Source organism: Electrophorus electricus, chromosome 20 (genome assembly GCF_013358815.1).
Source record: "Electrophorus electricus isolate fEleEle1 chromosome 20, fEleEle1.pri, whole genome shotgun sequence".
NCBI lineage: Eukaryota > Metazoa > Chordata > Actinopteri > Gymnotiformes > Gymnotidae > Electrophorus > Electrophorus electricus.
The window spans coordinates 124776-151845 of record NC_049554.1 but is presented as its reverse complement, the minus strand read 5'-3'; the positions used below and the strand labels follow the sequence as shown (position 1 = coordinate 151845).

The 27070-nt window shown below is 41.3% G+C and overlaps 3 protein-coding genes and 1 long non-coding RNA gene across 7 annotated transcripts; 3 read left to right on the top strand and 1 right to left on the bottom strand.

Annotated features, from left to right (window-relative positions):
• The first annotated feature begins 1327 nt into the window (after positions 1-1327).
• Positions 1328-6022, top strand: wdr77 (WD repeat domain 77). Of its 2 annotated transcripts, none has more exons than XM_027032373.2 (10): positions 1328-1637; positions 2033-2218; positions 3220-3361; positions 3461-3510; positions 3584-3654; positions 3868-3922; positions 4264-4335; positions 4698-4806; positions 4929-4997; positions 5341-6022. In XM_027032373.2, the coding sequence occupies exons 1-10, from the start codon at positions 1553-1555 to the stop codon at positions 5468-5470; spliced, it is 969 nt and encodes a 322-aa protein (XP_026888174.1). In that variant the 5' UTR covers positions 1328-1552; the 3' UTR covers positions 5471-6022. The 2 variants fall into 2 exon arrangements, with proteins under 2 accessions (XP_026888174.1, XP_026888175.2); XM_027032374.2 differs by having other exon boundaries at positions 5294-5382.
• A 260-nt stretch (positions 6023-6282) lies between these two features.
• LOC113591747 (extensin) lies at positions 6283-15225 on the bottom strand. The gene is made up of 5 exons (XM_027032372.2): positions 15146-15225; positions 12760-12851; positions 9693-9780; positions 7273-9391; positions 6283-7153 (listed from the first exon to the last, which is right to left on the bottom strand). The coding sequence occupies exons 1-5, from the start codon at positions 15222-15224 to the stop codon at positions 7066-7068; spliced, it is 2466 nt and encodes an 821-aa protein (XP_026888173.2). The 5' UTR covers position 15225; the 3' UTR covers positions 6283-7065.
• Positions 15226-15230: 5 nt separating this feature from the next.
• LOC118240394 lies at positions 15231-16586 on the top strand. Its single transcript, XR_004775398.1, has 3 exons — positions 15231-15439; positions 15834-15915; positions 16161-16586. It is a non-coding gene; the product is annotated as an uncharacterized LOC118240394 (long non-coding RNA).
• A 4073-nt stretch (positions 16587-20659) lies between these two features.
• irf6 (interferon regulatory factor 6) lies at positions 20660-24648 on the top strand. Of its 3 annotated transcripts, none has more exons than XM_027032369.2 (8): positions 20660-20842; positions 21306-21483; positions 21605-21800; positions 21910-21996; positions 22098-22328; positions 22537-22929; positions 23119-23237; positions 23478-24648. In XM_027032369.2, the coding sequence occupies exons 2-8, from the start codon at positions 21310-21312 to the stop codon at positions 23706-23708; spliced, it is 1431 nt and encodes a 476-aa protein (XP_026888170.1). In that variant the 5' UTR covers positions 20660-20842; positions 21306-21309; the 3' UTR covers positions 23709-24648. The 3 variants fall into 3 exon arrangements, with proteins under 3 accessions (XP_026888170.1, XP_026888169.1, XP_026888171.1); XM_027032368.2 differs by having other exon boundaries at positions 21901-21996; XM_027032370.2 differs by lacking the exon at positions 23478-24648 and having other exon boundaries at positions 21901-21996; positions 22537-22784; positions 23119-23170.
• The last annotated feature ends 2422 nt before the right edge of the window (positions 24649-27070 follow it).

The following is a 27070-nucleotide window of genomic DNA, read 5'->3' as shown; positions in this document are numbered from 1 at the left end:
AACCCTCATATGGATATGCGTGTCCGAAATAAGAGATGCATGGTTCTGTCTACCAGCTAAATTACCCACCCATGGCACAATTGATTTCCCATAACGTTTTTTATCCATCCATGCTCAGGGTGTTTCACCCAGTGTATATTTTACTTACTTTCCCCCATTTGCGAGAACAAATTGCGGAAGAAACCTGTGTGACACTGGCAGCACAAAGGAAGCGAGAGGTGCAGGTGAGACAAAAGAGTCTTTATTCTTATGCCAAAATGCCACTGAAACCCTTTCACACTTTCACAAGATGTGTGAGACAAACTGGCAGTCATAAGAAAGGTCTGGGAGAGGTGGGTGCAGTGTCTGCCATACCTCTATAACCCTGGACCTTAAGTAATGGTGAATGAGTAACTGGTTCCATTCAGAGGTACATTTTTATTTTCACATCTGTAATGTAAATTATATTCAGTGTTAACGTATTGTGTATTTCTGTAACTTAATTGATTTGATTTTCACATTTTTTGTTTTGTATCTATTATTTTATTATTAATTATTGTTGCTGTTTACTCATCTTGTGTGGGGGCAATAGTAAAAAATAAAATGCAAAATAAAATATCTTCAATAAAATGCATTCAAAACTACTTTCTGCACATTTCAGCTACGTTTGTAGGCTATAACAAGTGCTAAGTTTCCAAGAGAGCTCCACATTTTCAATATTATGTATTTTTAATACTTACAAATGACAAATAAAGCTGAACCTGATATCATGCTAAAAAAAAAAATCAATACTTACAAATGGCAAATAATGCTGAACCTAATATCATGTTAAAAAATAATTGTGAAGTTCCTTTAATAATAACAACAATAGTAACAACTTGATTCTTCATTTAAAATAGTTCTGTAGTTTAGCTGCTTTAGTGAAGGTTAAGGGTCATTTTTGATCCTTGGGACAAGTAGAGCATACAAAATATTAAGAATACACAAGGGTTAAAGCTCTATTAAATGTTTTTAACAAATTGATGACATGCACTCAAGAAAAGAAAGACTAACACACTAATACTAAAACAACTTTACTGAAGTGGGCAACATCATTGCAGATAGATCTCTATCTAGCGGTTAAACACTGAACTGCAAACGAATGTCTCATTCATTTACTTAAGTAACAAGTTTTCACCTGACCATATATTATTTGATCCACCAAAACAACTTGCATTTCTTTCAAATGCAATATTGTACTTCACGTAGAAATTAAAAATAATTGGCTAATAAACAATAAATGACTAAAACACGCAAACGCTGCAATAACCTGGAAGCGGAAGTATGCTGAACACGTGGAAGCCACCCGCTTGGTTCATTTATTCGCGGTATCGGTTTGGTTCTGCGATTGCGGACTTCTCGATCCTAAATAAGTCGATTAATAATTAGCTAGACAGCGAACTATATTTGCGTGTCTTTATGTAATGCAGTGGAGCCCCACGCAGACGTACAAGACTCTAATCTAAAGTGTCTAATAACATCTAGTTGCGTTTTAATTAAAGTAGGCGCCGTTGGAGTTCAGCACCGTGCAGAAATGATCAAGGAGAACCGCTGGAACATCCCACCAAACGCCCCCGCCTGCATGGAGAAGCACCTGGACTCCCTTCAGTGTAGATCCGGTGGGCTTCAGAATTTAGCCAGCAAGCAATTCTAGTCTTGGGCTGTAGCTAAGTGTACGGAATCTAAACGCGAGTCTCACCAAAATTACATCTGAACAAAAAACTATGTGTTTGGCCTGTTATGTTTACCAGAATGGCTTTTAAATTGCTTAGCTAGCACATTTAGGAGTGATTACTAGCTGGCTAGAGTACCTGAACCTAGAGTACCTGAAGCTGTTACGAGGCATGCAGTACTATTTTAAACCATAACTCAAAACGTCCTCTACCAGGAGTTAAAACGTTGAGCGTTAATGCAACTGTCTTATGTTCAGCAGCTGCTTTAAGCAAGTCACTTATACAGTGCAACCTTGTGTCTGTACGTTAATTAATGTAGCATTTTTCTGTTTCTCTCTCAGATGGCATGTTGTTGCTTGGGGCATCCAGCCTAACGGGGCGCTGTTGGCAGGGGTCTATCTGGGTATACAGTGACTCCAAACTGGCACCCAATGAGGGCTTCTGCAAGGCGGGCGTTCAGACAGAGGCTGGACTAACAGAGGCCAGGTGGCTGACTGACAGGACCGTCCTTGTGGCATCCGACTCTGGTATAGCAATTACTGTATCTTAGCACTGCAGCATTCATGTGTACAGTGGCTGACACAGGCTGAAAAAGGGCATAACACGGGACCCCACCAGTGTGCAAAAGCTGTGCTGCAGCATGTATGAAATCTTTCATTCTTGATTAAGATAAACATTATTAGGTAATCCATATCTGTATTAGGTAATCCACATCTGTATATATAGATTTATACTCAATTACCTTGTTACACAACAACTGTAGATATGTTATTATACAAAATAGATCTGTACATTCTGTAGATTGTGTACATATATACCCAACCATATTACACCTGCACTGTACATTCTGTAGATTGTGTACATATATACCCAACCATATACATTGTACATTGTGTATATAATCATAATATGCATATATTGTACATACATTGTTAATATATTTTGTACATACATAGAATATATATATTTATCTTGCATATATATATTTTTCTCTATGCACCCCTGTTTTCTTTTCCTCAGTTTGGACAGAGCACTCTCCACCATTTCACTGAGTTATACTGTGTATGACTATGTATGTGACGAATAAACCGAACTTGAACTTGAACATATTAGAAGTATAACCACATCTCTATGATGAAAACACAACTGTAAGCCTTTAAAATGTATTTCACAAACACCTCCAAAGTAAAACACTTAACATAAAGGAACTCTTAACATTTGTTTCACACATGCACACAAGCAGACAGTGATCATTTCAGTGAGCTATGATCTAGGAGCTTAGTTGTCGGGGATAGCCCCTTTCTGGAACAGCAAGTTTATCCCATTTCCAGGGCACCCCATCACGTTTTCTTCACTATAGGGGCATATGTCAGGAAACATCCCCACAATCTCACACACAGAGACATCTACAGAGACATCTACACTTTTTTTTTTTTCTTTTTTTTTTCTTTTAATCTACTGGAGTGGCTGAATTATTTGTGCTGTGTGGGTGCTATGGAATTATAGGCGTGTGTGTGTGTCTGTGCAGGTGCTGTGGAATTATGGGAGCTGACAGAAGATGAGCGTTTGCTTGTGAACAGGTTTAGTCGGCACGAGCACGATCACATCGTCACTGCGATCAGTCCCACCAGCAGCGCCGGCCATGCTGTAAGCAGCAGCATGGACTGCAGGTCAGCAGGGGGCGCTCTGAGGGAGTCCATGCATGTGCATGTGTGCTTGCTGATCATTCTGAGCTGCTCTTAAAGCTGTTATTTCCTTCCTGGTTTTAGGATCAATGTATGGGACCTGAGTCAGGAGGCTGTGATCAGCACATACAACGGTGAGAGCAGCACTAGTAGCTACCTTAAAAACAGATGTGACCTGTACACACAGACTTTTTTTCTCTTTCTCAGCTCACTCCATGCCAGTGAATAGTGTATCCTGCAGCCCCACAGATGACTCCCTTTTCCTCTCCTGTGCTCAGGTCTGTATCATTTCTCAGAACCATGGACCACTCACATACACCCAGATAACTTTGCTAGTTTGATAGAGTTCTGATGTAGACTGTGCTATGTTGGCATAGACTATGCTGTAGGCTACTTGCTGATTTGTTATGAAGCAGTGAATCCTGCTCATAAATGTGTAGTTATTTGTAATTGGTGGTGTTAATCTTGTCTCACATTTGCTCTCTGTGCAGGATGGCCGTTTGCTGCTATGGGATCGTAGGAAACCTAAACCAGCCTCTCGATTGGGTAGACACGGCCAAACGCACATTTTATTTTTCTTTGCTTTTATTAGTTGTCAGCCTTCATATAACCTAAAGCCATAACCTTGTTTTAAAATGATATACGTAGCAGCTAAATCTGTCTAGAAAAAAACTACACAAAATTAACTTTAATGTGAACTTTAGTGTGTGCTAGCTGGGTAGCATTACTAAGTTGGGGCCTATACACAATTACACACTTCTGCATTATTTCACCATTATAATACACAGTGTTAAGAGTTTTCCTTGCTGTTTTAGGTATATGTGCTTTAGTAATAACAGAATGGTTTTCTGTGTGTACGTGCATGTCTCCCTGTCTGACTGTTTCAGACGTGGCACCTCCTAGCTGCTGTCCGACTACTGTTGTGTGGCACCCTCATCAGGCCAGCACTATCGCATACGGTACTCCATCTCATACAAATTCTACTCCCACAGTCCCTTACTTTACACAGCTACATATTTCACTGTGCTGTACTACAAATGTACAAATCTGCCAGCATTGTAGATGAACCATGTGTGTGTGGTGTAGGTGTGTGTGGTTCAGGAGCGGAGTGTCTATGTGGGCGCAGTGATGCTCCTGTATTTCACTTGGTCAGGCAGAAGAACAAGGTTCTAGCAACACCATACTTATGGGTTTCATTTCCAGGAGCACACACAGTGTCATACTCATGATTGTGTGTTATTGTGCTGGATAAAAGCCAAATGTTATAAATGTAGTTGTTGTGTGTATGTTTGGATCCGTGTATGGATGTCGTCCGTCTCAGGTGATGAGCTGGGTAGGGTTACTCTTAGGGACTTCCAGGCTGCAGGGTGTGTGCAGACGATAAACACACACAGACGCAGAGTGTGTCGCTTGGCCTTCTCTTCACACAGGTACTTGCACAGAGGCTTTTTTCTCTATTATACATGCACTTGTAGATTTGTAATACACATTTTTATGGGCTCAATCACAGGCTCGCACACACACTTTGTTGCTTTGTTTGGCCTTTGTGCAGCTCTCCTCAGCTGGCCTCAGTCAGTGATGACTGCTCTGTAGCTGTGGTGAATGGGGAGTTCAGAGAAATGTGAGTATAGGTACTGCTTCTTATAATTTGTTTATCTGAAGCATAACTGAAGGACAATTAACCAGTGCAAAAACAAATCCCCACATCTCTTATAATGCGGAACTGTACATATTGTTTATGACCTTCACACAACACTGATCCAGCCATATCATTATTAAAAGCTCATAGACACTGAACAAATTATTACAGTCAGTGCCTCTATTATTTTAATGTTTAAATCACAATAGGAGTATCATTTTCACTTCCTGTTGTTTATGTAATAACTGTATCTTGTGTATATCCTCTCCTGTTTACAGATTGGTTGTCTGTGTGTGTGTGTGTGTGTGTCTTTTTTTATAAGCAGCTACAGAGACATTAGGCACCAGGACTTTGTGCGAGGTGTGTGTTGGGCTCCAGCTGGCTCAGATGTGCTGACCACAGCGGGTTGGGACCATCAGGTGCTGCTGCACAGCACGGGCCAGAGAATTTCCTAGATTACATGCATGCACTTACCTGTATGCACACCAACCCACCCACGCATGCATATGGATAAGCTCATGCATAAATTAACACAACCCAAAATATAATACAAACTAAAGAAGAAAACAAGTATAGTTTAAGTATATTTTAAGTGCAAAAGTGCTTATAGTTTGGCAGTTAATGACAGCCTCTGGTTCCTGTTGATCTGTCTGAATTCTCTTAGACTGATCTGGGGTCAAGGTTGATTTAGGTTAAAGGCAGTTACTGGATCTGCAGGGGGAACTTATGATGGATGTCCATTCAGTGCAGCTGCAGTCAACAGGCCATTGGTGCACTTTTTAATGGTGTATGTATATTAAATTGGCACTGAGAAAACGAGCTGAAGTGAACGTTCGGCCTAGTTATTCCTGGAATGTGAAGGCCATGCAAACATCAGCATTTGAGATGTTTTCTGGGTGGAATATATAGCTGAAACAGCATCTTACTTGAGAGCAGAAGCTGCTGTGAACCTTTTTTCCCCTTCTTTTGGAATACTTTGTAATAAAATTCATACAGTATTTCAGTAATGCTGCATCTTTTTTTCTTAGTTTTAATGAACAGACCTCCATACACATATTTCTGATATTTTATTTCTAATGGATGTGCTTAAAACTTAAGATATAAAAAAAACAACTGCGTAACTCAATACACTACCCTAATACTATCTCCCTTTAATAAAAGTATTTAAAAGTGTTTAAATTGTTCTTTAATGCATTCTTTTTACTCATTTGTTATTGAAAGTCTGATCAAACAACATGAAACCAAAGTATAGGGGAATAGTTTTGATATGATTTATACAGTGTGTTTTGATGGTGATTTAATTATGCAGTGTACATGTTTTTATCTTAAATATTGTGGTTTGCTTTCTCTAGCAGCCTCTTAAATCTTTATAGTAACTAGAGGCATCATTTAAGGACAAACTCAAGAAAATAAAAATCTCAACTGCATCTCATCTGCCTCTTGATTAAACACAAGCCAATAAGGCTTTAAAAAACCTTAAGTCTTATTATTGCTTTACCATTAGCCATGAGAGCTATGAAAACTCCTGTTTCACTAGAGCGCTACTGGGCTAGAGCGTTCTGATAACCTGTTCCCAGAGCCTAATCCTAATCCTTTCCTATGGTTCTGCCATTCTCTCTGTCAGTATTTACTGTGTTTTTCATGCTTTGTAGAAAAATCCCAGCACTAGGTGGGCAGTGAAGTCCAATTTAAAAATCCTACTAAAACGGACTCAAAAGTATCTTCAGAAGCCGATGACACACAGTCCTGTTTTATCCGTCGTATATGTTCCACTGTAAGCACATTGGTGAGTTCAACGTGGCAACGGAATAAGTCAAACCTGCTCTTCAGCAGTAGAATGATGAGTACATGTCCCAACCAAACATTACAGCTGGTCTTAATGACACTAAAATATAGTCTTTGTTGAAAAGCTTTACATAATTTCCCCAAATCTGTGCCTCCAAAACTGACTAGATGAAGCGTCAGTTCATTCTTACTCGTACTTTATATAGGTACAGACGCTTGAGTGTGAGACTGAAGCATGTTTCAGATTCAGAAATTACTTGTGAAGTCACTCTGCTTTGGGCAAAGGTGTGATGGGCTGTTCTGTTCCAGGCCTCACAGTGAACGTCATGCCGTACTGCTGCTTTGACTTACTGCTAAAAAATGGGAGTAAAAATAAACATTTTTAATATATGTTATATTAAAGCTTACTAGACATACAAACATTTTGAAATGAAGCTCCTTTATTTAACCTTCATACACTCACTAAATATACCTGGCAGGTGCTTTGGCAGTTGTGTTTTGAGCTTTCTTGGCCATTTTGGTCTCTAGTTCTTTCATGTCCAGTCCTTGGCCCTGGATGGGAAAACTCTTCGGTTTGGTGGCTGATTTTAGGGGTGGACTGCTCACACCATCATCATCAGACAGAGGTGAGTTCCAGTCATCTCCACTGGGGTCTGCCTCTCGGGTTGGAAGGAACTTGGGGTCCATTTCTAGCATCTTCTTATGCAGGATGCTGAGCAGGGTGGCATGGCTGGCAGAGACAGCAGGGGAAGCCTGTGGAGGAGGTAGAGCTGGGGTCTGGGTTTTAGTTTGGCCTGGGGGCTGGATCTTTGGTGGAGTTGGAGGCTGGATCTTTGGTGGAGTTGGGGGCTGTACTGGAGGAGGGGGAGGGGGCTGGATTTTGGGTTGGACTGGGGCCTGGGTTGGTGGGGGCTTTGGTTTGATCTGAACTGGCATTTTTATTTTTGATTCTGTGCTGGGAGAAGCAGTAACGGGTGCAGGGTTTGTGGATGATGCAGGTTTAGGGAAAGTAGAAGGGCCATTGGTTAAAGAATTGGATTTTACAGGTGGAATAACACTCTTCAGAGGTGGTTCAGGTGTAGGTGTCCTGGTTGGCCCTTTATCTTCTTCATGAGAGTTAGCAAATTCAGGTGGAGGAGGGATGAAGGGAATACCCATAACATTCTCATGATCCTTAACCTGCCCTGGCAGAGATGCTGACAAGGTAGGTTCACCCTGCTTTATGGGACCTATACCAAGAAGGCTGATGGAGGGTGGGGGATTGGGAAACATTACAGGCTTGATGGGTGAGAACTGTGTGATCTGGGCTTTAGTTTCAGGGTCTGTCGTGGCAGCCAGTTTGGGCTGTTCTGTGGAGAAGGATGCAGCATTTGAGGAGACTGTGCAGGAGTTGGGTCTTGTCTCACTGGGCTGGGTGCTGAAGTTAGTGGACTCAGAAGAGCTGCTGCTCTGGGTGCTACTCTGTCTGGACAGCACCGCACGCTGCTTGTCTCGTTCCTTGGCAGCTTTCAGGAGGGCCAGTGGAGACGCTGCAGCCTCCTTCACCCCAGAGCTCTCGTGTCCTCGCAGGACCTGTAGCTTTCTGTTCAGTAATGGGCTATAGCGCGTTCTGCCTGAAGACGCCTGCTGCTCCTTCACCTGTCTTATGTCTTGGGCTGATGGAGACCCTTCTGTTTTGGGGGAATCTTTAATAGGGGCTGGGATTTCCTGTAGCATCCTTACTTTTGAAGGCGCGTGGTTGTTTGGTTTAGTTTGGATGGGAAGTTGGTTGGGTAGTGTTTCCTGCAAGTCCTCTCTTTGGACCTGTAGGTCTTGTTCCAGCTGGAGACCTGAGCTGTTGCACCGCATTGGCTTAGTTGGAGGCCCCAGGCTTTGGGCTGGATTGAGGTCCTTAACTGGAGGGTTTTTCCCATTGACATGAACTCCAACTGGCTTTCCAGAAGAGTCCTCTAGGAGCAGGATGTGCTGTGTCTTTGCCTCTGAGTCTGATTGGCTGTGGAGAACAGTTGTTTTTGGCACATTATACAGCTTGGCCGGGGTTTGTGGGTTGAAGCTGGAAGCTGGGGTTGCTGAGGGTGTGGGAGCAGGCGGAGCTGGTCCAGCTTGGAGTAACTCGAGGCTGGAGGCGGTGTACAGTCTGACAGGCTTTGGAGGAGGTGTCTTCTGGGTTTTGGGAAAGGAGAACTGGGGTTTCTCACCTGGAGGAAGTGGAGGTATGTTCTGGGCTGTGTTTATGTTGTTGTTAATGGGGATCGAGTCTTTTAGGTTAGGGGTGTCACTAGGAGGTTTTGGGGGAACCATAGGTGGAGGCTTGAGCGAGGCCAGGTGCAGTTCCTCTGATGCTATAGAGCCAATCTGTGATGGTGGCTTTGGGGCAGGCATGGAGGGTGGGTGTAGCCTAGCCAAGTCTACAGACGGGTCCGGTTCCCTAACAAATTCTTGTGGAGCAGGGATATACTGAGGTGATGGTGGAATGAATTGGGGTGGTGGAGGTGGTGGGGCCACTGAGGGAGGAGGTGGGATCAAAATCTCTCCCTCTTCTGGATCACTAACAGCAATCAAACCTCCATTAAAGAGTCTTTCAGTACTTCCTATTCATGAAGGAAAAAAACACATACAGCGTATTCATTTCTGGTCAGGCTGATGCACAGTGATACATTATTCAGCTTATGCTGCCTCGATAATATCTACTGATCTGCATGTGTCAGAACCACTTTAACACATTTGAAGATGACCACATCATATTGAGATGATTTCACAGTCTGCTGATTCTTAATAACTAATCAGAACAGAAATCCGCTATATCTGGTTCAATGAGTGATACAACAGTGAGATGAAGGCTGTGTTTTTTGTGTGTGTACTGTCTGTGCTGTATGTTCTGTGTGGACTCACCTGTATGTTTACTCTGGGGTTCACTGACAGGAGGCAGAACAGGAACTTTAGGGGTGGGAACTGCGAATCCCACTATACTATCTCCATACTGACAAGAGAACAAACAGAAAAATGTCACAAGCACTTTACATTTGTAGCATTTAGCTGACACTTTTATCTAAAGCAACTTACAGTTATGACTGAGTACACCTTGAGCAATTGAGGGTTAAGGGCCTTGCTCAGGGGACCAAAACTGACAACTAGGCAGCAGCAGGGCTTGAACCAGCAACCTTCCAATTACAAGTCAAGTGCCTTACCCACTGAGCTACCACACACTTTCTACTTGCATTGTGGGGAAGTGGGAGTGCCTGCCTCAGTGCTCAGTGAACAGGGCTCAACCGTGAGGCAGGGGTGCAGTAGCTGTGTTCTGTCTGCTTTGTGGCTGTTCTGTATGGCTGTGGTGTGTGGAACTATGCTGTAAGCAGGTGTGTCTCTGCTGTGCCTCTCGGTTGGATGCCTGTCTGGCTGGAACACTGACACGCCTCACTGGAGCTCCCTCGAGGTGCACTGAACCAACCAGTTCCTAAAGCTTTCCACTGCATGAGGTTTATCAGCTGCAGGGTCTAAGCTCAACACACACTGGCCCACACCCTTTTTTGCTGAGAACTGTGACAGAAAATCAGAACTGCGGCCCTGGGGCAGGCTGAAGGAAACACCTTTCCCCCCACTCACAATATGCCTATGTTTGTAATTACTTGTGTGTCTTAGCAGCAAACTGTTTTGAAAAGAATGGTAGACATTTTGTAGTTTTTTTGTCACTATTCAATAACATTATAGTTTACTTCAAAGTAGTCTTAATTTTAGTATCGTCTAGGTCAATGTAACATTTGACAGCATGTGATCAGGACAAACCGTGTGTGTGTGTGTGTGTGTGTGTGTGTGTGTGTGTGTGTGTGTGTGTGTGTGTGTGTGTGTGTGTGTGTGTGTGTAAGAGAGAAACAGAGAATGCAGTCTGCAGTGGGTGAGTGTAAGAGAGAGGGAGGGTGTAGTCAGTAATGTGTGTTCAGCATAACCTCTGCAAAAGCAACTGTAACCCCAAACAAAGCAACTGTATTCAAAACAATCTCAAATCTAATCACACAGATGCTACTATAAGGATTCAAACAGAATCTGTCAGGCTGCAGCTCAGTGGAATTTTCCAATTTTTTCTGCTTTTAGGAAACACAGCTCAGAAAGTTCTGCAGAATTAGCTACAGTGAGACCTTTTCAGTGTCTGCTAGGACTACATTCATGCTTAGACTTTTTGGTGTGTCTAAGCATGAGCAGGTAATGATAGAATCATAGCATGCCCACCAGGTTTAGTCAAAATGCTCATGCCCCTGGTATACAAACCGGACTTCCAACGTGGATGTACAAAAAGAGCCAGAAGGCAGCACAGATCTCCTACTGCCAGACTGAGAATCAGCAAATGTATTAGTACAAATAGTACTGCTTGACACTGCCAAAGCCCTTGGCTTGCTCATTAGGGATCATACATGTGTGTTAACTCTATACTACAGTATCGTACATACAGTATGTGTGTATTTATTCCAAGATACATTAATTATGGGTGCAAATCAAAACTGTGTTTATTAATGATCGGTATCATTAATGATTGTTACCCCATCTTACTGTGTCCAGAAATCCCCAAAATGTATTGTAGTATAGAGTAAAAGTGGGACACACACACACACACACACACACACACACACACACACACACACACACACACACACACACACACACACACACACACACACACACACACACACACTACAGGTGAGTAGATGGAATTTTAGCTCTGTACTATGAGTTAGCCATACTTGTCACAGATCAGGCAGGTGCACATTTCTCACTGTTGCTATGGACATTTAATTTTTTAGTGTTAAAATGTGAGGAATGTTCACACTAGCCTGCGTAATGAAAGTAGATTATTTTCCTACTACTCCTGACAGAGACAGTGGTTAGGGACCTCAACTAGTAATTGGAAGGTTGCCATTTCAAGTCCCACCACCAAGTTCCCACTGATGGGCCCATGAGCAAGACCCTTAACCTTCAATTGCTCAAATTGTACTCAGTCATAGCTAAAAGTTTATTTGGATAAACGTGTCTTGTAAATGACCTATACCTTTTCTTCTCTTCATTCTGCATCTCTCTCTCACACACAACAGGATGAGCCTTGATTATAAGCCAAAGGTTGTAGGTGTTTGTGTGTATATGAGCTAAAGGGTACATAAATGGGCTAAGATGAATGTGCTTAAGTGAATGCGTTGGGATGCATGTTCTAGGCTGAGCTAATACTTAGTCAAGTTAATCCTCATTCTTCTGTGTTATATCATATCCTCACATGAATACTCTAGTTGTATCTCACTATCAGTTTTCTTTTAGCTCTGCACACACAGCCCATGCTAAAGTATTTATGTGTTCATTCATTTTATTTTCCCTTGATGTAAAAGTACTTAGAAGTCAAAGGGCCAAACACTGTAGTATACAACACTTACTACAACAGATGAATTGAGTTTACCTGTACCGTGCACATGATCATCAAGGCTGTGGACCAGTTAAATCTAATAAGTGGATTTATATCTAAAGCAGGTGTGCTTGAGCAGGGATATAGCAAACTGCTGAATTCATCTGTTTCCAGGATTGGAGCTATACATGCTTATCTAAACAGTTGTGCAGAGAATCCTGATCCTGGACTATGCAGTACAAAATCGAATTCTAAAATTAATCTAACATACTTGAATCAAGCTCTTCTGTACAGTAAATATGTTAATGACTATGGTAGTGTCTGCATAGGACTGGCTCAAAAAGAGGTGAATTGCTAATTCCTGCTCTTGCCTTAAATATTCGATATCTCAGAATCAGTGGGTACTAGAAGCAAATATGAAAGTGCTGTGCATAAGTTCAGTTATCTGATCTGATTTTGATTTGCATTTTAAATAAAGTACAGCAGTCTGATTGTTTCATTTAGTCAATCCAAAATAGATTACATTATTTTGGATACTGGCTCTTGCAGTGCTAAAGCTGACATGTTACCACATCTTACCAGACTGACATGTTTGACTGTGGGTCTTGCCCGGACTTTGGCTGTGCCGGACTCTGGGATAGTGTTTGAGTCCAGCACCAGGTCCAAGTTATCTGAAAAACACATAGCAGCTGCAGTTAGTTTCAAATAAAGCAATCAGAATCAATACAAAGCATGTTAAATATTATGAGCCCACAAAAAGATTTCAAGTATTCCTTCCATAACAATAACATTGGAGTAAAGTGAGAGCACCTGGATTATATTCTGCCAATGATGTTAACTCCATAATAAACAGTATCTACTGCAGTCAAAGTGTTTTATTCACATTTATTATACATATATTTATGTACAGTTTTCCATAATAATTATTTCCATATTAAAAGTTACTTTGGCTAATAACACTTCCCAAATTAAAACTACAAGTCATGAAGTTAAATAAAACAAAAGTGTTTAATCTCAAATTAACCCCTTTCGGGTATATGTTCTACTTCCCACTCTTACCACTGTCCCCTTTTAAATATAGGTTTTAAATTAATCTCTTTAAATTTAGTCATTGACCGCCTATTTAAGGAAAAAGATTTCATTTGCTAAATGCTTTGTTGTGATGACATAGAATGTAAAAATAAAACACTGAAGAAACAAGTATGGCTGACTATAATTTATCTATATTAACAAGAAATATTTTTTCTTCTCCTTCAGTGATACACACAAAAATCTTCAGCCCTCTAAGCGCTTGTGTGAGTGAATAAGTGAAAGGGCAGTTGAGTTACAATCAGGGTTCATGAGGTGCTTCCCATCTTAAAAGCTCCAGAAGCAAAGAAATGAAGCTGATGAACTGAATATCCTTTCCTGTTGAGCACTGAACGTCTGAAATATCTCACATCATAGCATAACTTAAACTCACTGGCTGCCTTCTTAATTTGTCTTAAACAGGATTACTGTTTGTTTATCAATTCAAGGTAGGCTTATTTCCTGCGCACTGATAGAGGGCTTCGGGTGCCTTTGTTAAAAGCTTGTTTAGTTGAGAATCTCCATTATCAGTACAGTTAGATAGTGTAAACATTAAAATTACAGAGTCACTGACATACCACACACACAAACTGCACCATCTTACATGTGTTATTATAGGAAGCACTCAGTTAGAAATTTTACCACTTTTTAAACAAGATTTAAATTGTGCTTTACAGAAAGGTCACTTCCCCTGCACCTTATCAATATGCCAGTGGCACACCAGGACCAACCGTAACAAGACCAGCACCAAACCAGCAACAGTCCAGTGGTAGATCAGTGAAGACTAGTGAGAGAAGTTTTATTTGTTCTATAACCAGAGGTGTGAGCTGTGCCTTAGCATGAAAGGGATTGAGTCTGTAACAAGCTATTGCTGTGATTCTTACCACCGAAATAGAGATAGAGGCAGGTGCAAGTTCTAATAACTCTAACCCACTGTAGATGTAAGCAACTGTACTGCAATGTTCTGCACACAAATGTCACAAGACTGTATGTACACACTTCCAATATCTAGGTACAGATTAATAGCCACTGAAAATCATGGTTATGAGTGATTGTGATTTAGAGAGAAGCAGCCCTTTCTGACACTCCATTTCTGTCTCACAGCCTAATGATTTCATGATCACTATACGTTAACTCTAAAAGCTTTCTGACATATGAATAGTGGTTTACAAAATTACCCGTTGTCACTCAAAATGTTTACCCTAAGAACACACTTCTCAAAGGCCTGGAATTTCTTACTCAGATTGTGTATATCACGTAGCACTAAAGAGGGTGTCGACATCTTGTGTTTTCACCTGTGGTTTCACATATTTTTAAAATCCATTCCGCAATTTAGAACATTTGAGATTTTAGAATAGGCCTAGATTTGTCTTTAACAGTGCACGCTTTTCTTAGCGAATTTGTCATTCAAAAATTAGGCCTCAAAATTAGCATGTTTTTCTTAAAAAATCTTTAATAAACTGTCAATATTTTACTGTTTCCCGTGCAAAAATGAAAGTCGAATAAACATTTAAAACGAGTAGCCCTGTTTTTAAGTTCCTATTACAACAGACTGTAGTATTAGAACCAGTTGTAGAAAAGCTATACATTTATTTAACTTTTTAGTGGTATTTTAATAGTTGGTATTTTTAATACGTTGTTCTTTTTTTACACTGACGGTGCACTCCAAACCACACATATTTATCATGTGTAATAGAAAAATTAGGTCATACATGGTAAACCTAAAAATTCGGACTAAGAGCCATGTTCCCGTCAGCCTCAACCTAAACAATATTCACTGTTGCCTATCACAGTCAAGTGCAAAGGTCCCACATACCCATATGGCTCATTTTATTAGTCACTTATTACAGTGATCGAAAAACATTCTACAGTTAATAGGTAATCACAAAAATCTTACCTATGTCCTTAATTTGAACATTGGTGTCGAAAAGAGATGTACTCTTTCGGTTCAAAAAGTTTAGAGAGCCTTTCTTCATATTACTGTCACCTGTTTAGTTTAGCCAGAACTATTAACACAGCTTAAAGTCTCATTGTTAGATGAGATGTTTAATTTCGAGCAGTGCCCTGTGGCTTGATGGCGCTTTCGGTAGGTCGGCAGATGAATACGCAGGACTCGCTGATTTGTGTAAACTCATCTGGAGAAAATGGCCACTTGCCGTCACCTCCTCTCACCCTCCCACCGTCTGCGAAGGTGAGGTTAAACATTCAGCTCCTCCTGAGTACCTGAAACATTATGTATTGGAATGTCTGTCAACTTTCTTCCACACCCTCCAGTTAGTCACAGGTATCCAAGGACTCACCATATAATAAAAGCCAAATCAACGCAAATATGTGTTGTCATGGCAGCATGACCATTCGGTTTTAACGACACTTTGTTTAGTCGGGATACCTTAACGTTCTCTGTATAGTTTCAGCTTTGCTTAGGTGGTGGTGTTATTAACTATTAGTAACAACGTTTCCAGTATGTTGTGTAGCATTGAAATATGACGTAACCCAGAACTTCCCTTCCTAATGAATGTGGAATTCTATGGATTTCAGCATGCGCCACGGTGAACCAACAGCGCATCTTAATGCTTTAATTTCAGTTAGGAATCTGGAGACTACGGAGTTCCTTCTTTCATCACCCAGCATCATCAACCAGGCTCATTCAAATGGCCAACTATTCATGTATGTTTTAATCAGTACTCTTTTTCTGTATAATTAAACTTGATTGTTGCAAGACACCTTGTTTTTGATAGGGGTTTTGTTGGAGGTGTTTGGTAATTTGAGGGTTTCAGTGGCAAAGATCATTTCAATTTATGTAGTAATCTGAATGACTGCTCTATACGCAACACTAACAAGAACAAGTGGAACTAGAGATACATATGAGCTGTTGAAGTCATGGGAAATCTTGAATAATGTTTTCTTTTCAGTCATGATGTTACATGTTGGCTAACCTGAGGCCTGCCTCATGTGCTCTCTGATGATGTCATTAATGGACCATCCCTCTGTGTGTACATAAGGAGAGTCACACTGCTCCTCCTGGTTTGGTTGGTTTGGTGATGGAGACTGGACCAGTCTGTCCTGTTTGACAGGTCAGAACAAGCTGTTGCCATGGTGACAGTGTCATCATGCTTTGTAATGTTTAGAATGTCCTTTGTATTTCAGAGTGCTGGTGAACCGCTTACTGCTTACTTTAAAACACGCAGGATGAGACATGGTGTCATTGAAGACACCATGTGTGGTTCCTGCAGACCTGGACAAATTACCTATGCACTCCATTTACCTGTACACTCCGAAATGTGATTGCCCTGTTATAGTATGTGTAAGAACATGATGGAATAAAAGGCTTTGCTGGATTCTGTGCGTCATGTCATGGTTGACCCCTCTTTGTATCCTTGTCTCCATGGTTTCCCTGTCTCATGTCACTATCTCATTTTCTCCATTCTTGTTCCAGTCCCTGTTTTGGTTTTCACCTCATTTGTATCTCCTGTGCATTGTTAGTGCTCATTACCCTGTGTATTTAACCCTGCGTTTTTCCCTGTTAGTTTGCTGGTCTTTGTGATTCTATGCCTCTATCTTGTTTGTGCTGCCTGCCATTGTTAATCCATGCCTCTGTGTTATATGTAGTTGAATATACTAAGCCCTATTGTGTTTGCTCTGCCCATTTTTCTTACCCTGTTTGTATAGTTTGTGTTCCTTATTGTAGCCTGTTTCCCTATTCTGTTATCGTGTGTCTGTCTCTTTTGTTTACTATGTATTGCTGGACTGTGACTATGACTCTGATTATGGATTTGACCTTAATAAATCTTGCTCTTCTCAGCGTGTGCGTTTGCATCGTAATCGTGCAACGTTACACATTTTTGGAAATATGTGTGTTTGAGGGCTGTCCGGGAGAAATTCTGTACCATAGCAAAAGGATAACTCATGTAATAGAAGTCTACGTAACAAATCCCATACAGTTTATGTGAGAAAAATAAACCTGTCACGGTCTACCAGGCACCCCACTTCAGAGACACGCCCACTGACACACGCGTACATACACTGCACCTGTACTGTTCACAGAGTCCCGAGTACTGATCAGATTCCCCTGTTCCTTGTTAGTTCCCTCTCCCTATATTAAGCCCACAGATGCTCTCTTTCAGTGCTGCGCATTACTCATCTGCTGTGCCGTAACACCTCCTGCTGCTTTGCTGCATCTCAGAACTTTCGAATTTGTACTGCCAGCTGATTAGATTTTGCTGTTTTGTTGTATCCAGCTCACTGCTGGTTGCAGGTAGGGACACAACAGTTTCACAGTTAGCTTAGAACACAAGCTCTTTCTAACATAGAAGGTTGCTGCCTGCCACACACACACACACACACAAACACACAGATAGGGAGAGATAAAATAGGGTACATGGTAGCACAGGTTATGTTGAACATTTATTCAAACTTACATTTTTTATTGTAGATCTTATTGTTCATATGCTTTTAAATATACAAACACAAAATTTGGAGAGTGAACTACTGAATGTGCTCCTGCTCATCAGTCTTGTTTTATATTTCTGGTCATCAAGTTATGTAGCACTCTGGGTGGGTGATATCAGAAACGCTAAATCTACATAAATGGGGTGCATCAGTATGCAGAGATGTGTTATAAGAAAATGAGATGTATACAGGTGAGCACTATAAGGCTAATACTGACAGTTTCGGTTGATATGTAGAACATGCAGAATCCTCTAAAGACCATGATGCCAGTCAACACCAGCAGAAACAGGGTAGTGGACAAGCAGCTGGACGTCTCATCTTCTCCTGGAGACAAAAGGAGCAAAGTGCTGGAATTCTGTTAACCCCCTGAGTTACCCTACGCAGCACACCCAACGTCCCATATCACCTGTGTAGCTTCCTCTCGCTCCTCTCCAGTTAAGTCACGAACAGAAGGCGTTCTTGATTACAGGCGTTTATTTTGCACGTCCATGCCTTCAAACATCAATGAGTTCTCAAGGCGTCACATTAACTCAAAAATGGGAAAAGAAAGGAAACCACAGGCTCTGCAAATCTTCAAGCTTTAGTTGAACTCAAACTGTTCTTCACCAAACCACACAAAATATGTTATGTTCCTCGTGGCGATACAAATTGTCTCTCCAATAATAACAACCTGACTACAACAAGAACAATTCCATCATGGTTCCTCCACCTATGAACATGCTCCCAACTATATTTGTCAACTGACAAACAACTACTCCACTAAAATAGAGGTTAACAAAACAAGAAAGGCTTAACCCTATAACTGATTGTTGTCAGCCACAACCTCCAACTCACACCAACCTGCGGCTTCCGCTTCTCATGGGACACGGACCAGAGGTGGAGACACACTGACATCTCATCTGGCAAATATGTGAAAGAAGCCACTTCTCTCCAATAAAAACATCAAGGATAGACTGACATTCTGCCATAAGTATAGGGATTTGACTGGAGAGGACTGGAGTAAAGTTATTTTCTCTGATGAAGCCCCCTTTCAGACTGTTTGGGACATCTGGAGAAATGATTGTCTGCATAAAAAAAGGTGAGCACTACCATACGTCCTGTGTCATGCCAACAGTGAAGCATCCTGAGACCATTCATGTGTGGGGTTGCTTCTCATCCAAGGGAGTGGGTTTGCTCAAAATGTTGCCTAAGAACACTGCCATGAATAAGAAATGGTATCAAAACATCTTCCAAGAGCAAATTGGTGATAAACAGTGCTTTTCCAGCATGATGGAGTACCCTGTCACAAGGCAAAAGAGATAACCAAGTGGCTCTGTGAACAAAAAATTGACATTTTGAGACCATGGCCTGGAAATGCCACAGATCTCAATTCCATAGAGAACCTGTGGTCAATCCTCAAAAAGAGGGTGGACAAACAAAAACACAGAAACTGTGATCAACTTTAAGCACTGATTAGGCAAAAATGGGTTTCCATCAGTCAAGATTTTGCCCAGAAGCTGATATCCATGCCAAGGCGAATTGCAGAGATCTTTTTTTTTTTTTAAGGGTTAACACTGTAAATATTAAATATTAAATTAAGTGTTAAGTATTAAATATTTGCTTAAATTAGATGTATTTGTCAATAAAAAAATTTAAAAAAAAACTTATGAAATGCTTATAATTATACTTCACTATACCATATAAACATCTGACAAAAGGATCTAAAAAAAAAACTGGGGCAGTAAAAAATCAGAAACTACAAGCTTAAATATGCATTTCTGTGTGAGTGCGTGCATGCAGGTAAGCTCTCTCTGGAGAAGTTAATAAAGGGATTTCAGGAATTCCGGATGACCACATGCTGTTAGTGACACTCAGAGTGTTTAGACCTCCCCCAGGTTTTCAACAAAAACCATGGAGAGATGAACCCTCCCCCTTGAAATCCATCCACCAGCTCTGAGCCTTCAGAGGATTAACCTACACATGAGTTATACATACCACACAAGTTAAAGATCTGTACACCCCACCCAATCTGTACTCCTTCACTGCCTGTAAACCTAAAATGAGCTCCACACCATCAGATCAGGCTATTTAGCCAGTACACCCAACCTCCCACTGAAATGAAAGTACTCAGGCTATGAGAACTGATGCAATTTCTTTCATTTTCTTCTCACTTTTCAGGATGTTTACAAAATGCAGCACAGAGACATAACTCTGCCTCTATAGACTGTAGACTCTGTAGCTGTAGACTCTACTAAGGCTACAAATACTACACGACAAGAAAGAAAAAAATGTGTAACTGACTGCATTTGAGAGTGGGAATTTATAGATTCAATTATGGAATTATATGATTTTTAAATAATGCTTTTTAGATCATAAATACTGTACTTTCAGAAATAATATTTAAGTTGTCTTAGTGACATTAGTGTTAAAGTCAATGCTTATGCACTGATATTTAGAATCTGTTTTCGGCATAAGACAACTGTATAAATAAAATATTCACTATTTGCTGCGACGGCCCTGCGCACGCTCGCCCAAGATGGCTCAAGGGCGTGGCGACACAATCGATTAAAAACAACTTTTTGGCTTGTGCAACCTCATGTGGACGACCTTAGGGCTTGGTAACTAATAACTACTCTTATCCAGTGTCGTTCGTTTATGAAAAAAACAATGTAAAACAAAGCATAGTACTATCCATTTTTGTCCGGGCGAAAGCATATTAGACTATTTTAAGATACAGAGCTAGGTGACAAGCTTTTCTTAATTTTCCTTTATAGGCTACATGTTGAGTGTTCTAAGATCTTTCGCGAAACAGGATTATTACAGAACAAAATTAGCTCAAGGATGAATCTACAATGATTTAGCCGCAGAATTATTTCCCGGCACACGAATTCGGTAAAGGTGTGCCTGTGACGAAATGAAACGCATGTGTCGTCATCGGTGTTGCCCACCTGAGTTTCGGGAAGGCGACAAACAATGATTAGAGGTTGAAGGCGGATATTCTAACTACTTCTCCACTACGAAGTTGTGTTCTTGTTTTTCCATTCTGTTAATCTCACAAAAATCCAAAATCGCAGACAAAGGTGTATTTCATTTTTCGATAAAGCCAACTGTAACATTTTCCCGGTAAAAACATTGTCACTGCTTCCTGGTCAGCTGGGTAGAGCAGGTAAGTTTGGTGCAGCCGCAGCGTTCTGTGGTTATAAATTGTTTGTTTGCGAGCAAACCGAAATATGCTTTTAAAGATATTAAACCCATTTATTTGGTGATTTCAACGTCTTAAATTGTGTTCGATCCGCAGCGCTTAGGTTTCGGTGACGCGACGCCATACGTTTGACAAAAACAGTCTTGTTTGTCCTACAGTGTCGTTCGCTTTTATTTCTCAGCCATAATTTGCGACGTTTTTCTTGTAAGTAAAATGTACATGCAATGGAAATGTTTACTCCTTGGTAATGCAGCATAATCGCAGCCTTTAAAAAAAGTTGATTTGGGATTTAATTTAATGACCGTGTGATTTTCTACACTGATCGGGCCCGTACACATAACACACTTATCGCATTTTCACACAGTCTCTTTTTATATTTCTCCATTTCTTTTTACATCTTTTTCTCTCTTGCTCTCTGCCCCTCCAGTGAAATGTCGGGACACCCACGACGTGTGCGGCTGAAGCCGTGGCTGGTGGCTCAGGTGGATAACGGAACATTTCCAGGTCTGGTGTGGCTTGACCGTGAGGCCAAGCGTTTCCAGATCCCGTGGAAACATGCTACACGACACACACCACAGCAGGATGAGGAGAACACAATCTTCAAGGTGAGTCCTGTTGCTATGGCAACCACACATCATCCACAAGTGCAAAGACATCTGTCTGGCAGGGGCTAAAATCACATGGACTTTGAGTGAATGTGTGTGTGTGTGTGTATGTGTGTCTCAGGCTTGGGCTGTAGAAACAGGGAAGTTCCAGGAGGGGGTGGATGAGCCTGACCCAGCCAAGTGGAAAGCTCAGCTCCGCTGTGCTCTCAATAAGAGTCGTGAGTTCAATCTCATCTATGACGGGACCAAGGAGGTGCCCATGAACCCACTGAAGATCTATGACGTGTGCGACATCCCCCCACCCATTAGTAACCCCGGTACTACACACATGCGCGTATGTGCACGTATACATGCACAAACTCAGCATTGTGTGCAAATGATGGGTAGTACTCATGTTTGTCCCTGTCTCTCTTCGAGGCTCCACAGGCTCTGCTCCTGGCTATGACTCTGACGGTGAGGAGGATGATGTTCCTGATACACCAGAACCTCCACCACCTCCCTACCACCCTCCAGGTTAGTGTCTCTCTCTCACACACACACACACTTAAATACACCCGAATCCCTTTTGGAACTTTCTACACTATATTCTGTGTTTGTGGGTATGTTTGTAACAGTAAGCAATTCTCCGCTGGCGGCTCCAGTGTGGACCCCCCCTGGCTCTGTTTCCCCTATGCAACCCCCCAGCTGCCCTCCATCTGCCCCCGAGGTGTGGCCTAAGAAGGAGCCGCTGGATGTGGAGATGACCCCTCCACCCATGGACATCCAGCCCCCTGCCAGCCTGGAGACACAGCCCATATCAGATGTGCTTGTCACCACACCAGAGACCTGGATCAGTTCTCTGCCCAGTGAATGAGCCTCCTAACATATACATATGTCTCATACTCACATAGATGCACTCCCACTCACATTCACACTCATATGCATATGTACACATGCCTTTTCTGAACATGTAAAACCATAAAAATATTGGTGTCTTAACTAGACACCCAGAGGCAGAGGCTGCATTTAATAGCATCTTTTATGTGTCTGTGTGTGCAAATGTGTGTATCTCAGTGACTGATCTGGAGGTGCAGTTTTACTACCGTGGGAAGGAGGTGTGTCCTGCTGTTACTGTGAGTAACCCGCAGGGGTGTCGGCTCTTCTATGGAGACCTGGGCCCCATGGTGAACCAGGAGGAGCTGTTTGGTCCAGTCAGCCTGGAGCAGCTGCGCTTTCCTTCCACTGAGCACATCAGTAATGATAAGCAGCGCATCTTCACCAACCGCCTGCTAGATGTCATGGACCGTGGCCTGATCCTGGAGGTTAGCGGACATGATATCTACGCCATCAGACTGTGCCAGTGTAAGGTGTACTGGTCTGGGCCTTGCGCCCCAAACCCCAATGCCCCGAATGTCATCGAACGCCAACGCAAAGTCAAACTCTTCTGCTTGGAGACTTTCCTCAGCGGTCAGTGCCCTCATCCTGAACTGGTTTAGATAGGCTGAACTCCTACAAGTTAGCAGATGAGAACATACTGTCTGTATGTTGTATATTGAGCATATAAACATTTATAAACACACACTGCAGTTATTCATGTTTTTTACCCTGAGTGCTGAGTACATATGTAGTGTGGTAGACATGCGTGTGTGTGTGTAGGTGTGATAGCGCACCACCGGGGTCAGTCTCCTGTCCTGCCTCAGTTTGATATTCACCTGTGTTTCGGGGAGGAGTGGCCAGATGGACGGTCCAGGGAGAGGAAACTTATCATGGTACAAGTAAGTTTAATGCATGCATGCATACAGACAAAAAGCATCATTACCCTTTATCCACACACAAGTGAAACTATTATTGGTGATAATAAGATGGTATTGATGCTAATATATTGAGCTTTCTTTGCATTTGTATATTATCGTAATGTACATTTAATGTCAACAGGTGTATTAATTTGCATGTGATTGTAATGAGTCAAAGTAAAGATGATCATAATAATAATGTATTTCTCTTTGCATGTGTAGGTGATCCCAGTAGTGGCCCGGATCATTAGTGAGATGTTTTCAGGTGACGGTACGCGTTCTTTTGACAGTGGTAGTGTGCGCCTGCAGATCTCTGTCCCTGATATTAAAGACAACATTGTCACCCAGCTTAAGCAGCTTTACCACCTCCTACAAACACACCAGGGACATGACGCCTGGCCGATACCTCCTGGAGCAAACGTTCATTTGCCCCCCGCCCTGCATGCACAGTAGCACTAACACACACACACACACACAGAGAGACACACACAGACAGACCCATCATATCCCAGTCCTACATGCATAACAGAACAACAAACACACACACACACACACACACACACACACACAGGTAAACCTTCCTTTTGTCCCACACTCAAACACAAATACACACTTGCTTCACCCAAGAGGTTCTTTGGGGTGTGTGTGTGTGTGTGTGTGTGTGTGTGTGTGTGTGTGTACATGTACATGTTGCCTGTGTGTGGGTGGGTGGTTTAAAGGAAACATACTGTGTGCAGCATGTAGCAGTGTGTTTGTGGTGCAGTTATACAATGGCTTGCTTGCTTTTAAGGCTGCAGCACTGGGACAGGGGGTCAAAGTCTGTCATACTACAGTTTGTAAAGTGTCAATGATTCACGAACACACACAACACAGGGCCCATGGTGCAGCATTAATACCGAACCAGGCCAAGGCAGGTCTGAGGTTTATCCTCATTCTAGAGTCCACATCCTAAGGTTCTTAAAAAGGATCTCTAGTAGAGTGTGATTTGATTGTAAATTCTATTTTATTTACATGGTAGATATGAGTGCTGGGTTAGACTGCAGTATGCAATTGTGTGTGTATATATAAAATATATTTAGATCTCTAAAGTGCAGATCAGTTACATTTTACTGTAGTTTTGCTGTCTTTTGAGCACTGTTGTAATTGTTTAACTTTAGACTTATTTTGAAAAATTACCTGTAGATGCTTGGTATACTGTAGTTTAAAGAGTACTGTTATTTCATAACCTTGAAACCATACAGCTTTTGTAATCCTGTTATGTCATAGTTACATGTGATTTGTTTTTTTTTTGCTTTTATAAAATAATAAAAACAAAGCTAAACTTTCATTTGTTCCAGTCTATACCACAATATCTGATTATATCAGCCTATTGCTTATGCTTACATATCTTTATATAAAATTATATGGATGCATGTTTTTAACTTTACAGAATAATCTTATTAAAAATTAGTGCTTCTGTTGAATAGAATGGTTTTTGTCAAATGTGCTCAACTCAAGTAGGTGCAGTAATGAGTGTCTCTTCTTTTTATCCTGTGTAGTGTATACACTCTAACAAATCTGCTATGGCCTTAACAGTTGGTGGTTCCAGTCAGTCCTTTCAATTTCCAGCAGGATTTGGTGTTAAAACAGTCCATTAACCTATCAGCACTGTAATGGATGTATTTCTCTTCTGTTTGATTCAGTAGATGTTTCTGGTTTCACATCATTATAAAGTCAGAAACATAAGTAAATGTTTATTAAAGAGGCAAATTACAAAGTAATTTTAGGTAAATTTTACATTGTGAGAATTTCTGATGAAGGTGGCCAAATTCTATCAGGGACAGATAAAGACTTGACTGCTGACTGAGTAGTGTCTTCACCTGCAGCATGTGTCTTACCAGGCAGAAACACACTGCCTGCTCTCAGAGGTCTAGGTTTGAGTTTTTTAAATGATGAGAATATCACATGATGTGAGCAGTCTGGTCAGTAGCTCTGTTGGGCTGTACATACAGCACAGTGATGGGTATTAGTGGGTACTACAGATCTTTCATTGCCAGGCCAAGAGCAGGAGTAGATTGGCAGAATTGGCACTGGCTTCCTGTGTAATCTCTGCAGACAATCTACTCCACTCCCATTTCCAGCATCCAAGGGAACATGCTAAAACAGAAGATTCATAAGGACGTTTTATTGCTAATTTACTCCAAAAATAACAGCTCCCACTACTGGTGACTACTGGTAATGGAATATTCACATCATAACCTTCATGCCTAGCTCCGGTAGTAGATGGGTAGTTCTGAAAGAAAAAAACCCACGAATTTTATTCAAAATTAAAACTTTTAAAATTGAACTCAGTTGTCTACAGATACATCCTGATTTGTCATACATTTTACTGACCTTCAACATATTCGATAACAGTAAACTGACTTTACTTCAGTATGAATCAGCTACACAAAGTTCAGCCTCTGACATTTTAAAAATCAATTTCCACCTTAACTAGGTGGGAGAAATATGGTGCTGTCATAGTTGCATTTTAGAGACCATCATAAAATTGTATTGCTTGGAAGTTACATTTCATTGATGTACCAACTTTGTCAGATGTTTCTACTAAAATTCCACAGGCAAACATTACTAGAAAAATGAGACAATATTATTGAGATAAAGGGACTCAAAATATTCAATTTTCTGCCATTGAAGAAACAGCAAGATAACGTAGCCTAGATGAGGTAGCAATATAATTTAGCCTGTTTGGAAGGTAAGAGAGGAAGTACTTAACATTTGTGTACTATAAATTAATCTAGTTAGGCTCCAGATACTGTGAAGTAGTTGGCTAAAACAATTATTTTCTTGAAATAGCAAACACAACCTTGGAGTTCAGGAAGGGCTTGGTTGTCAAGTCGTTTATTTATATAGTGCTTTTTACAACACAACTTGTCACAAAGCAGCTTTACAAATGTAAAATGTCCAGATCCCTAATGAGCAAGCCATCAGCAAGGAAAAAAATCCCTGGGGGAACTAAGGAAGAAACCTTGTGAAGACCAAGATTCAAGAGGAAATTCATCCTTCTAGGCCAGCCCTGCAAATAAACAATCCATGCTTTATTACATTTTGTTTAGTCCAAGTAGCCATTTCAGTATCGATGGAGGAGTCTCAGCTACTCCAGTGGGCAAGGGTGGCAGAACAGTATCTTCAACCGCTGGAGTAGATGGAGCAGCTGGATGGATCTGGCAACATCAGTTAATCTACTGGTGGCACTGGGATGTTTTCTGTCATCATCTTAGATGCTTTGTCACCAATGAGCACATCTAGGCAAGTGTTAGCATCATCTCCAAAGCAGCATGCAAAAAAGAGAAAGATGTGGTTTGAACTGAAAAGATGAACAACACATGAATAGTACAGTAGATCTGCCAGTGGTCAGCATGCAGCTCCATCAGGTTAATCTGTGTTTTCCCCTGTTCTATTCACATTCAAGCAGGTTGTCTTTTCATTGTAATTCCATCATTTTGCAGGAAGAGACACTACCTTGTTTCTAATTAACCAACTGTCTAGACTATCTGGGGCCCCATATCTTACCTATGCACCTCCACTTAGAACTGTATAAAGTTATGCCAGCTCATAGTAATCAGAGACAATATGCTAAGACAGTATGTCCTCATATGCTGCTGCAGTTCTCTCAGTGGGCAAAACTGCAATTAAATTACTTTTTCTCATGAATATACATGTTACCTGTGTTTACTGCAAAGTTCCTGAGGTAACCAATGCAGTGAGGCCGTACAATGTTATGGTTGTCTTTCAGTTTACAGCTTTATATGAGTATCACATACAACATTTAAAGAAGG

What these genes read in the sequence shown, in the direction of transcription:
- wdr77 (XM_027032373.2), top strand. Translation starts at nt 1,553, where the DNA reads ATGATCAAGGAGAACCGCTGGAACATCCCACCAAACGCCCCCGCCTGC. An exon ending in GGCCAGCACTATCGCATACG is followed by an intron (nt 4,336 to 4,697) that starts GTACTCCATCTC and finishes CGTCCGTCTCAG; the next exon opens with GTGATGAGCTGGGTAGGGTT. An exon ending in TTGGCCTTCTCTTCACACAG is followed by an intron (nt 4,807 to 4,928) that starts GTACTTGCACAG and finishes GCCTTTGTGCAG; the next exon opens with CTCTCCTCAGCTGGCCTCAG.
- LOC113591747 (XM_027032372.2), bottom strand. Translation starts at nt 15,224, where the DNA reads ATGAAGAAAGGCTCTCTAAACTTTTTGAACCGAAAGAGTACATCTCTT. An exon ending in TGTTCAAATTAAGGACATAG is followed by an intron (nt 12,852 to 15,145) that starts GTAAGATTTTTG and finishes TGTGTTTTTCAG; the next exon opens with ATAACTTGGACCTGGTGCTG. An exon ending in CAGTCAAACATGTCAGTCTG is followed by an intron (nt 9,781 to 12,759) that starts GTAAGATGTGGT and finishes TTCTCTTGTCAG; the next exon opens with TATGGAGATAGTATAGTGGG.
- irf6 (XM_027032368.2), top strand. Translation starts at nt 21,310, where the DNA reads ATGTCGGGACACCCACGACGTGTGCGGCTGAAGCCGTGGCTGGTGGCT. An exon ending in AGGAGAACACAATCTTCAAG is followed by an intron (nt 21,484 to 21,604) that starts GTGAGTCCTGTT and finishes TGTGTGTCTCAG; the next exon opens with GCTTGGGCTGTAGAAACAGG. An exon ending in GGAAACTTATCATGGTACAA is followed by an intron (nt 23,238 to 23,477) that starts GTAAGTTTAATG and finishes TTGCATGTGTAG; the next exon opens with GTGATCCCAGTAGTGGCCCG.